Source organism: Haliotis cracherodii, unplaced genomic scaffold, assembly GCF_022045235.1.
Source record: "Haliotis cracherodii isolate W230 unplaced genomic scaffold, xgHalCrac1.p SCAF_3, whole genome shotgun sequence".
In the NCBI taxonomy this organism is placed as follows: domain Eukaryota; kingdom Metazoa; phylum Mollusca; class Gastropoda; order Lepetellida; family Haliotidae; genus Haliotis; species Haliotis cracherodii.
The window spans coordinates 59,080,136-59,092,415 of record NW_027266286.1 but is presented as its reverse complement, the minus strand read 5'-3'; the positions used below and the strand labels follow the sequence as shown (position 1 = coordinate 59,092,415).

Genomic DNA, 12,280 nt, shown 5'->3' with positions numbered 1-12,280 from the left:
CTGTGTATCATCCTCTAAAGTATTCAGAAAAATTCTCTGCAACATTACAGTTTGAGTTAAAACTATGAGCATGAAGATCAGTCAGTATTATTCATCACTGCCTCAGGTCATTCTCATCCCGTTGTGTTTCTCCTTGACGGGTCCAGCTTCTATCTGCTACACAGCGTTCATCTCAACATCTTCTACGTGGTCCTGTGTGGAAACTTCGCTGTCTGCCTTGTGTGTATGTACATTGGTTCCCATGGCAACAAGGAGTTGTTTGGCTTCCTGCTGTGTCTTCAGTCCGTGTGTAAGTATCCAAGCTAGACATATCCCGCTTTGTATTCACAGTTTTGTGACAGTGATGGTGTGTTGTAATGGTGGTGTTGGTGTTTCAGTGCTGACGGTGTGTGAGACAGTGACGGTGGTGTTGGTATTTCAGTGCTGACGGTGGTGTTGGTGTTTCAGTGCTGACGGTGTGTGAGACTGCCCTCCACGGTGCCGGACTCTACAGCCTCTCCCTGTGTGTGATGACCACAGTGCTGGCTACCTACATGCTGCAGAGGTGAGGCTGCTGGATCAAACAGGGGAGACAAAAATGTCATGTTATCATAATTATAAGGTTATATTCACAATTGGGGGCATGGGTGGACCAGTCGTTAAAGGCAACACTATTCGCTGTACAGAGTTGCTTTCCTTGGACACGCCAGAAACCTATGATTGTGGGTTCAAATCTGGGTTCCTCCTGATAATGTTTCTAGGTTTGTCAGCACCATACCCCTGCTCACTGGTTTCACCGAAGTGTTAAACGTCTGAGACCTGCATCACTTTTAATACTGTTAAAAGCGGCGTTAAACACAACTCACAAATTATTGTACGATTAACAACTACCACTCATCATTTATTTCTTATGTGAGATATCAACATTTTGTACAGCCTTTACAAAGATGTACAAGCTTTAACAATATTTACCCGATACCTGTATTCTAATAATGATGACTCCCTCAATAGAATCCGACCTCTGGCAATGTCGGAGAAGTCCATTTTATGCACAGGTGGACATTTTCCACATATTCTCACAATCCTCACCTTGATAACCTGTAACTTTGTCATATCTCTGCTGCTTTTGGATGCATTCATCATTTATCTGCGTTGCCCAGCTTCATCTATGGGTAACAACTCACTAGAGGCTCCTCGCTTAAAAACAATGTCATCCAATGTACAACTTCATCAAGCTGCAAGAACATGTTTGAATCTCCAGAACTGACGTCATAACAGAACAGTGTTTGATCAGGAAATACACCACACTTCGTTCTTCATTGTTCTTTTTAATATATCGCGTAGCTGTTTTATATTTATGATAATATATAGACCATCAGTCAGGACTCTCTAAATAGTTTATGTCCGTGTGCATTATCAATGTTCATCTGTATTGGGATGGGGCAGTTGGGGTAGTCTAGAGGATAGTATGTTCGCTCTACACACAAAGTGTCAGGTTTGATTGATATTGACATGGTTGATATTGCTGGAACATTGCTGAAAGTGGTGTAAACCCATACCCGCTCCCTCACTGTACAGGGCTACTCCACCTTCAGTTTATGTCTGGTTCGTGCCAGCATGCTCCATGACTCTAAAGCCTAAAGCTGCCATGGAAAGTTGTCAGGAAGTTAGAAGAGATAGTTCTAATTATTGTGCGATAGAAAGTTCTGAATTGACCTGAATGGATTCTCAAAAGTCTCTTTAAAAATATAATTGGGTAAACAAGCTGTAAAGTGGGGGCAGTCGGGTAGCCTAGTGGTTAAAGCATTTGCTCGTCACGTCGAAGACCCGGGTTCGATTCCCTAACATGGGTACAATGTGTGAAGCCCATTTCTGGTGTCCCCCCGCCGTGATATTGCTGGAATATTGCTAAAAGCGACATAAAACCACACTCACTCACTCACTGTAAAGTAATGTTTTCCTTCTTTTCTGGTTTGTTACATCTTTCAAAATAGTGTAGGACTGCATCAGTGTTACCTGTTGATGTTCTAATTTTCCTTTGATGTAAGGGCGGTGGGGGAGCCTAGTGGTTAAAGCGTTCGCTTGTCACGCCGAAGACCCGGGTTCGAATCCCTAACATGGGTACAACGTGTGAAGCCCATTTCTGGTGTCCGCCGCCGTGATATTGCTGGAATATTGCTAAAAGCGGCGTAAAACCACACTCACTCACTCACTCCTCTGATGTATTGTATTGGAGTGAGGCCAGTGCATCAGTGGTTCAGTCAATCTTTACCCCATACATCCCATCCCTCCTAGTTCGAGGTACATGTTGTCATGGTCGTCTCTTCCCAGACTGCACCACTCCGACAAGCTGTGGCTGGGCTCGGTCCTGTTCTGTTCGTCTGTCCACATCACCAAGGGGGTGTCATGTCTGCTGACTGAACTCGTTCTCAAGGACAAACTGGGCCTGCTGAACCACGCCGGACTCTTTCTGCTCACCTTCGCCATCTTACAAAGTTTTGTGTACGAACCCCGAGAAGCAGTTCCCCTAAATGAGGTACAATATGTGAACACTCTGGATTGAAAACAGAATAATTCTAGAGTGATATCAAATCGGATGTGTCTGATTTATCGCAAAGTAATATTCTCCAAACTGAAAATTCATTATTTTGCAATCATGTATGTTCAACCCAAAATCGACCGCCTTAGTGGTCTAGTGGATAGAGTATCTGCTCGGAGAACGGAAGGTCTGTCATTTGATCCCTGGCTGCATCATATTATAAGACGTTAAAAGATGATACTTGTTGTTACCCTGCCTGGCCATGGCTCAAAGTCAGTATCCTGTGTAGGAGTGGCATATCCATGATAAATGGCATGGTATCTTGTTGGGCTAGCACTATGAAATCGGCTTTGGTCTGGACTAGAACAAACAGCCACATACACAGTCGCACTTGCATACTGTGTTGGAGTGTTGCCCATCGGCAGACTGAAGGTGTTTTGTCGTTCCAGGCTGCCAGGAACCTGGTGTTCCTGCTGGTGTCTCTGGCCATGAACACATTCCCGGTCCTCACCGTGCTGTGCTACAACCTGTGGCAGGACATGCCTTCATACACAGAGCTCATAGGTGAGTCGGTTCGTCAACTGTCCAGTGGTTCTTCAACAGGTCATACACAGAGCTTGCCGTTCTTCCTTACATCCTTCCACCCACCCAAACCTCACTCAACCACCTGTTCACCCAACTACCCATCCATCGATGCATTTTCATATCCATCTGTGACCACCTATCCATTCATCTGCTTTCCATCTTTCCATCCATTCTCAAACCCACCTACCCACAGAGCTAGCCTTTCTTTTCCACGCCCACTCATCCATCCATCTACCCATCAACAAAGCCATCCCTCCATTCACACACCCGTCCGTCCGTCCGTCCGTCCATCCATCCATCCTGTCATCCATCCATCCGTCCATCCATCCATCCACACTTCAAAACCCAACCCACTCACTCACTCCATCCACACACTACTCCATTCATCCTTTCATCCCTCCATGGATCTACTCCATCATCTACTGGGGCGGTGGGGGAGCCTAGTGGTTAATGTGTTTGCATGTCATCCTGAAGACCCGGGTTTGATTCCCAACACGGTACAATGTGTGAAGCCCATTTCTGGTGTCCCCCGCCGTGATATTGCCGGAATATTGCTAAAAGCGGTGTAAAACCAAACTCACTCACTCACTCCTCTGATGTATTGTATTGGAGTGAGGCCAGTGCATCAGTGGTTCAATCAATTGTTACCCCATACATCCCATCTGGTGTCCTGCTTCATGATATTGCTGAAATATTACTAAAACCAACGTAAAACCATACTCGCTCAGTCTGACATCAATTCTTCTATCCACTCATCCACTTACACCCCCACTCACACACCAACATCCATCCATCCACCCCCTGTATGTGTGTCCTTGTGTTGTAGGTATGTGGGCGCTGGTGGGCGGACTGCTGGTGCTGCTGTTTGCCCAGGTGCACAGCGAGGTGGTGTCCGAGATCCGCCTCACCGGCCTCCTCATGTCCATGGTTGGCGGTATCATCCTGACACTTCAACCCCAGTTCCAGCTGTCAATGTGAGTGGGGCCTGTATTTCATCCATCCATCCATCCATATATACTATACATTTATATACCACAGGTATCCAGGTACTTTATATATTATACATTTATACTCCGCAGGTATCCAGGTACTTTATATATTATACATTTATATAATGCAGGTATCCAGGTACTTTATATATTATACATTTATATACCACAGGTATCCAGGTACTTTATATATTATACATTTATACTCCGCAGGTATCCAGGTACTTTATATATTATACATTTATATACTGCAGGTATCCAGGTACTTTATATATTATACATTTATATACCACAGGTATCCAGGTACTTTATATATTATACATTTACATACCGCAGGTATCCAGGTACTTTATATATTATACATTTATATACTGCAGGTATCCAGGTACTTTATATATTATACATTTATACTCCGCAGGTATCCAGGTACTTTATATATTATACATTTACATACCGCAGGTATCCAGGTACTTTATATATTAAACATTTATATACTGCAGGTATCCAGGTACTAGTATCTGCTCAAATGCGGTTTTATTTGTTTCCAAACCAGTTGTTCCGTTTATATTAAAGTTATCATTCTCAACTTCCTGGGGAGTATACAACCCAAGCTGCCTAATGGTTACATATCAGGTACCCATTGGGTGAACAGAGGCACATTTGTCACTTGCTATTGTGAGTGGGTCTTGTATTTTAAAACGAATTGCAAATGTCTTGGTTTTTCGAATATTTACAACTGAAGGAAAGGTAATTCTTTCATGTTGCTATAGTTAATCTGTCATGATTAGTATACTACATGAGTAGACAGAATTATGCTTCCTCTCTCTGATGCTGAACACTGATATCATGTGAGGACTGTCCCCCGCACTCAGATGACCCCAGTTTCACTTCCTCCTGCAGGTATGCTCTGTTCCAGTGGAGCGAGATTGTTAATATCTTGGTTGTCATGGTGATCCTCACAACCAGCTGTGGGGTGACTGTCAGACAAGCAGTCATCATTGCTGTCATCACTGGCGTGTCGCCCAGCGTCAGGACTGTGTTCATGGTGAGATTCATTATATGTCATCGAAGGATGACACTACTTGCTCAGGTGTATAAATTATGGAGCAGTGGGGTAGCCTAGTGGGTAAGGCGTTCACTTGTCACACTGAAAACCTGGGTTTGATTCCGACCTGGGTACAGTATGTGAAGCCATTTCTGTGATATTGCTGGAATATTGCTAAAAGGGACATAAAACAATACTCACTCGCTATAAATTGTCTCACCTTTTCTCTCAAATATTTATCACAAATATTAACTTTCATGACTTTGTGAGTTTAGTTTTGTTAAGGATTAAACATGAGAATAATTCCAGTGATCGTTTTATCTGCTAATTGTATCGTGTATGAGACATGGCTGCCAACTGTTTTGTGACCCGTGAAGATCCGGGGTAGAATGGGTCTTCAGCAACTCATGCTTGCCGTAAAAGGCGACAATGCTTGTCGTAAAAGGCGACTAACGGGATCAGGTGGTCAGGCTCGCTGAATTGGTTGAATCGTCCAATTGCGTGGATCTATGCTCATGATATTAATCACTGGATTGTCTGGTCCAGACTCGATTATTTACAGACCGCCGTCATATAGCTGGAATATTGGTGAGTGCGGCGTAAAACAACAAACCAACCAACCAAGCCTACTGTTTTGTGTGTTCCAGCTGTATGGGGACATTCCATCTGCCGTGCACGTCCCGCTCTACCTGGTCCTGTCTGCCTCCATCGTCACCGTACTCATCTTCTACAGCAAGGCAGATACTATTGTCCAGCAAACAGATAACACTGTCATGGGCAGGTCAGTGTCATTCATAATTCCAGAATACCTCAGAGTTAGAACAGGTCCCCAGCAACCCATGCTGGTCGTAAGAGGCGACCAAATGGATTGGGCTGTCTGGCTCGGTAACTTTGTTCATTGCATGTCATCGTACCTCTATGTGGATCCTTGCACACAATATCACCTCAAGATTGTCTGACGTAAATATGTACAAGCTGCTGTCATATATCTGGAATATTGTGCAGTGCAGCAAACAACAAACAAACAAACAGGTCTAGATGAAAAATTATAAATTTTTGCAAACAATTTCACTAGGGCTGGGACAAGTCCAAATTTACTACCCGGGTTCTCACCTCCCTATTACCGATCCTACCCAAGTACCCAGTGTAGGTCTCAGGAGATGTCTCAAAATGTCCGATTGGGAACATCTTTAGCTTAGCCCTGGCAAAACGTTTTTAGAACAATCTGGTCATTCATACACTGAAGTTGAATTAAAGTTTATCTTTATTCAACCCTATGAAAAATCGGAAGGAATGGGTGCACAGTCAGAATGAAATGCGAACAATAGTGACTTGTAGTGTAACCATAGAGTTCCAGATAATATTTGTCATTAAACAATATATCACGTGACTAACCACGGATCAGGGTAGTCCTGTGGGTACCCGGGTCCTACTCAGTACCCACCCGACCCTAAATTTCACCCATATTTAGTGATATGAAACATTAATACTCATGTTTTTCTGTTTCTCCCCCAGTTGTATTCTGTCTGCTGTCGCCATGGCTTTACTTCTTGGCCTTGACCTTGCTCTCTTACAAACCAAGGTCACAACCTCTTCACTTCCTGTGTTGAAAGGCATGATGGGAACAACAGTGAGTCTCAGTATTCTGATGAAGCTGCTGGTCACGAAGCAGGTAAGTAATTAAAAGGATGTGCACATCATAGTCCTGCACCATGACCGTGGAATATATTTATTTTATGAAAAAATAATAATCTAGAAATGCATACAAAAGCAAGTCTAGCCAGCTCAAGCTAGCTCTATTCCACAGAATCAGCATAGGATCTTGTTTTATTTTTAGAGTCAAGAATGATATTGTGTAATATAAGATTTCAGAAACTAGATGTTAGTCTATGCACATCATTATTGAAACACATGGATGATGTAATGATGTGTTCTGTAGATACTGAGTGTGGGGAGTTTGTTGCAGGGTCCAGACTTCATCCCAGTGGCGACACACACAAAGGATACCAAGGAAAAGCCACTGCTGCCCCTGGTGAGCAACGTGGTCACTGTCGCCGCCTTCCTTCTGCTCTGTCTGCAGGGGCCCTCTGAGGGTTTTCTTCATGATATGTGGGTAAGTAGGGTCCCTCTGAGGGTTTTCTTCATGATATGTGGGTGAGTAGAGGCCCTCTGGGGTTTTCTTCTTGAAATGTGGGTGAGTAGGGACCCTCTGAAGTTCTTCCTCATGATATGTGGGTGAGTAGGAGCCCTCTGAGGGTTTTCTTCATGATATGTTGGTGAGTAGGGGCCCTCTGAGGGTTTTCCTCATGATATGTGGTTGCGTAGGGGCCCTCTGAGGGTTTTCCTCTAGATATGTGGGTAACTAGGGGCCCTCTGAGGGTTTTCTTCATGACATGTGGGTTTAAGTAGAGGCCCTCTGGGGTTCTCTTCATGATATGTGGGTGAGTAGGGGCCCTCTGAGGGTTTTCCTAATGATATGTGGGTAAGTAGAGGCCCTCTGAGGGTTTTCTTCATGATATGTGGCTGAGTAGAGGCCCTCTGAGGGTTTTCTTCATGATATGTGGGTGAGTAGGGGCCCTCTGAGGGTTTTCCTCATGATATGTGGTTGCGTAGGGGCCCTCTGAGGGTTTTCCTCTAGATATGTGGGTAACTAGGGGCCCTCTGAGGGTTTTCTTCATGACATGTGGGTTTAAGTAGAGGCCCTCTGGGGTTCTCTTCATGATATGTGGGTGAGTAGGGGCCCTCTGAGGGTTTTCCTAATGATATGTGGGTAAGTAGAGGCCCTCTGAGGGTTTTCTTCATGATATGTGGCTGAGTAGAGGCTCTCTGAAGGTTTTCTTCATGATATGTGTAGGAGTAGGGGCCCTCTGAGGGTTTTCTTCATGAGATGTGGGTGAGTAGGGGCCCTCTGAAGGTCTTCCACATGATATGTGTGTGAGTAGAGGCCCTCTGAGGGTTTTCCTCATGATATGGGTGTGAGTAGGGGCCCTCTGAAGGTCTTCCTCATGATATATGGGTGAGTAGGAGCCCTCTGAGGACCCACTGAAGATGACAGGAATAAAATAAGGAAATGAAAAATATACATGTATCTACTTTCAATTAGATGGTCTTCCGATACTGCTTTTCTGATTAGGCAAGTTCCAAAGTACCCCAGCTACCAAATTTGCTTCATCGTTCCTACGTCCTGTTCCAATGTATGTTTCAGTGCTGCGGCGCCTCGCTTATATTCTTCTGCCTACAACGAGACTTCCAGTTCCTCCTCAGTCTGCGAGACCACAACCACAGAACTCCCACAATCCTCTCCTCCATAGCAGTCCTCATCCTCGCCTCCATCTACAGAAGCGGTTTGTGGCAGGGGGATGTCGTCAACATCTTGTGGGGGTGCTCGGAAATACTTCTCCTCATTTCCACAATCCCAGTGTACATAGTGCTGTGGGGAGTTCTCTGGAAGAACGAAATCATCTCGGAGAACATGGTCGTTTTCACCATGCCATTGAATGGCTTCATGTACTTAGTAGGGACCACTTACACCATCTGGACCGTAGCCACGTATGGGCTGATGTCGGCGATATGGATGATGGTATATAAGCTCCCAATGGTGCCCTATGCGATGCAGTATCAGACCAGCTGACACGGTGGATGTTCTGGGAAAGGAGCGAAGATGTTTCGTTATATATCTTTTAAGAATGTTACCTTTTGTAGCTCTTTATTACATGTGTATATTTTCACCTGTAAATGTTTTGACTGTTTACTCTGTGTGTGAGAGCGGATGGTAGTGGACCACATCAGGGCTGTGACAAAACTTTGCATGTCATCTTCAAAAAACATTTCGCCTGCATCACCCAAAGGCATCTATCAGTCCTCTGCCAATCCGTCCATTGTAGGGCTTTTATGAATCTGTATAATTAATGCAGGATTTGGGAGAAATCCTAACTGATTATCACATTATCATTGAAATTATTACCCTGGCTCGTTGATTTATGTTCAGTGCGAAATTTATTTTGCCCAATCCTTATTTATTATAAAGTGTACGAAATAACAGTTTGGTGCATATTTTGACATTTAATCATGCTACAATCTTGTTCCAATCCATATCAACATCTTTATCCTGTAAGATCCAAAGAACAATGCCATAATGTTCAAACTTCACATGTCAATGTCTGTCTTGAAGTTATGCTGAAGTACAAGAATTATTAGTTTGGCTCATTAATTCATGTTCATAGTACCATTTATTTGGTCAATCCTTATTAAGTGTGATGAATGTGCAATAACACAGGAACTGAAGGGATAATAATAAAAAAGAAGCCATAATGAATAACCTTTACCCAATAGACTTAATTATGTTGACATTCATGCTGCAACATGATCACTATAAGCCAGGGCCCGTTCCACAAGGCAATCGTATCACTGAGATGATTGTAACTCCCATACTTGAACATAGATTTACGACAGTCGTAGTGCTAAGATCGCTTTGTGGAACGGGGTCCAGGTGGCTGTAACTCCTCACAGAAGTGGGACAAGATTTTGACCTGTTGACAATAAAGGTAATTGAAAATGTCATGGTTGGAAATGATGTGCAATCTTTTGTCACAGGAAGATTCTGTTCCCTGGTGTGGTTGGGTAGATAATCAAACACACTCCTTGTCGGGGACCTTGGTCTTATTATTGAATGCGATCTCTCAGCTGTCTGCAGGCCAATCTTCATGAAATCATGTTATTTATTAAAAACCTAATCTGTTGCCAGTGTTAGGAATGTTTCTTGATGTATAGTTGACCTAGGGAGTGCCAACATGTATGCATGTGCCATACAAATCACCCTTAACATTGAAAAACCCATACTTCTTCCCTTGAATAGAGCGCTGTATCTCACAGATCAGAGAGGTCATGCAAGGATAATTACGAAGGACAACCAGAAGAAATAACAGAAGTCTCTAATAAACAAACATCCTCACAGCTTGTTAATTACCGGTATGTCACACAATGATACATGCGTAACTGCCCCAGCTTTGCAGAAGACTAAAACTAAAGTGCCTCATGACTCTGGATTATCAGCAACCTGCACAGAGGTAGTGACCAGCATCACAATGCGCGTCAAACTGCACGTGTACTGTCATAGTGTTAATTACTGTGTAATGAAAGAGGAGGATGCATGCAGACCTGGGCCGACCAGAGAGCAAACTACATTTCCACTGTGACAATCATGTTTCAAGTCATCAAAATTTACGCTTTGTTAACCCAGGGGCGATATTGAAGATGCAACAAGACCTGGGTTTTATTCCCCATTCAGATCAATGTGTAAACACATTCTTGTTGTCCCTCCAGCTGAGATATTCCTCATTCAGATCAACGTGTAAACCCATTCTTGTTGTCCATCCAGCTGTGATATTCCCCATTCAGAATAATGTGTAAACCCATTCTTGTTGTCCCTCCAGCTGCGATATTCCTCATTCAGATCAATGTGTAAACCCATTCTTGTTGCCCCTCCAGCTGCAATATTCCCCATACAGATCAATGTGTAAATCCATTCTTGTTGCTCCTCCAGCTGTGATGTGGCTGCAAGGCCTGGGTTTTATTGCTGGAGTATTGCTTAAAGCAGCATAAAACCATGTTCACTCACTCACTCACTCACATGATCACCAGCATCTTCTGAGGTGTTGTCACCAAATCTCACTACACAAAGATGGCCGCCATGGTACACCTGTTTGTAAATACCACTCACTGTATCCAGTACCATCATAAGGATTAAAAAAATAAAAGAATTGGTTCTCAGGCAATGGCTTTTGAAAATAAAGTGAGGACGGGCGGTGTTTTTTCGTTGTTCAAACTAGTATGTAACCAAATAAACAGTTGTGTACAATCAAGCTCGGAAAGGGCCTCCCTTCATAAATGTATTCTTTGATGAGTAAAATACAGGAATACAGTATTTGACCTGTGTGTGCTTAATACACAGATACAATGAGTTGTGTTTGAGACTTGGAACATTTAAGGAATTTTTGTTTGTTTTACAAATGGAAATAAAAACGAACAAGCTTTGATGATGCGGGTGGTGCCTGGGAACCAAGACTATTATTTTCTTAAGCCTAATCTTTGTAATTATATACATGGTTCTGTTGCCGGTCACTACTGCACATTGAAGTTGATATGTCTTTATGAGAAGCAGATTTGTAAACAAAATATGCCGAATGAGGATGGGAGGGGATTTATCATTGCCTTGATACTGGGGGCCACATAGCAGTCCCCATGACAATTCCTCTGTGATCATCCTGACTGATTGACTGCTGTTCTGCATCCCGCATCAATTACTACCAAAGTCTCACTCAAATAAAACTGTGTCTCAGAGGTTTGTGTTAGTTCTTAATTCCAGCACAATGTGTGTTTCCACCTGTGAACATCCAGTTTAGAAGAATAGGTCATCAGCAACCATGCTTGCCGTAAAAGGAACTATGCTTGTCGTAAGAGGTGACTAACGGGATTGGGGGGTCAGGCTCGCTGACTTGGTTGACTTGTCATCGTATCCCGATTGCGTAGATCAGTGCTCATGCTATCAATCACTAGATTGTCTGGTCCGGACTTGATTATTTACAGATCTCTGTCTTATAGGTGGAATATGGCTGAGTGTGGATTTTAAACAATAAACAAACAAAACAATTTGTTTCGGTGCGAGACGTAGCTACACGTAACGATGGTTTCCACATGTTCAGTCTTCGTCACTGCAGACTGGTGATTCATGACCCCAGCATCCTGAGCTGGTCATAAGAGGCCACTCAATGGATCTTGTAGTGAGTTGGGTTTAACGCCGCTTTAACAGCTTTCCGGTTATATCCAGCGTGTCAGCTTAATGTGGGAGGAAAACCCGAAGTGATATAGGTCTAAGATGTTTACCACTTTGGTGAAACCCACGAGCATGGGTATGGTGCTGACAAACCTAGAAACATAATTGGGGCGAACCGGGATTCAAACCCACAATCATAGGTTTCTGGCGTTCCCAAGGGATGCAACTCTGCACCGCAAATCACGTCGCCTTAGACGACCGGGCCACCCATGCCCCCTGATGTATCTTGTAAGATTTTCTTGTTGATAGAGTGTCATCATACCTGACAACATGGATCTTGCCCATAATATCAGTCACTGGACTGCCGGGTC

The 12,280-nt window shown here is 43.6% G+C and overlaps 1 protein-coding gene across 1 annotated transcript in view; it reads left to right on the top strand.

The window, feature by feature from the left end:
• Positions 1 to 11,463, top strand: part of LOC139474610 (uncharacterized) — a 28,757-nt gene extending 17,294 nt beyond the window's left edge. Inside the window, exons 11-20 of the mRNA XM_071257688.1 lie at positions 147 to 289; positions 448 to 544; positions 2,311 to 2,515; positions 2,968 to 3,082; positions 3,930 to 4,077; positions 4,993 to 5,137; positions 5,785 to 5,918; positions 6,653 to 6,809; positions 7,104 to 7,250; positions 8,343 to 11,463. Coding sequence (XP_071113789.1) covers positions 147 to 289; positions 448 to 544; positions 2,311 to 2,515; positions 2,968 to 3,082; positions 3,930 to 4,077; positions 4,993 to 5,137; positions 5,785 to 5,918; positions 6,653 to 6,809; positions 7,104 to 7,250; positions 8,343 to 8,768 — 1,717 coding nt within the window. The 3' untranslated portion in view covers positions 8,769 to 11,463. The remainder of the gene's footprint in view (positions 1 to 146; positions 290 to 447; positions 545 to 2,310; positions 2,516 to 2,967; positions 3,083 to 3,929; positions 4,078 to 4,992; positions 5,138 to 5,784; positions 5,919 to 6,652; positions 6,810 to 7,103; positions 7,251 to 8,342) is intronic.
• The last annotated feature ends 817 nt before the right edge of the window (positions 11,464 to 12,280 follow it).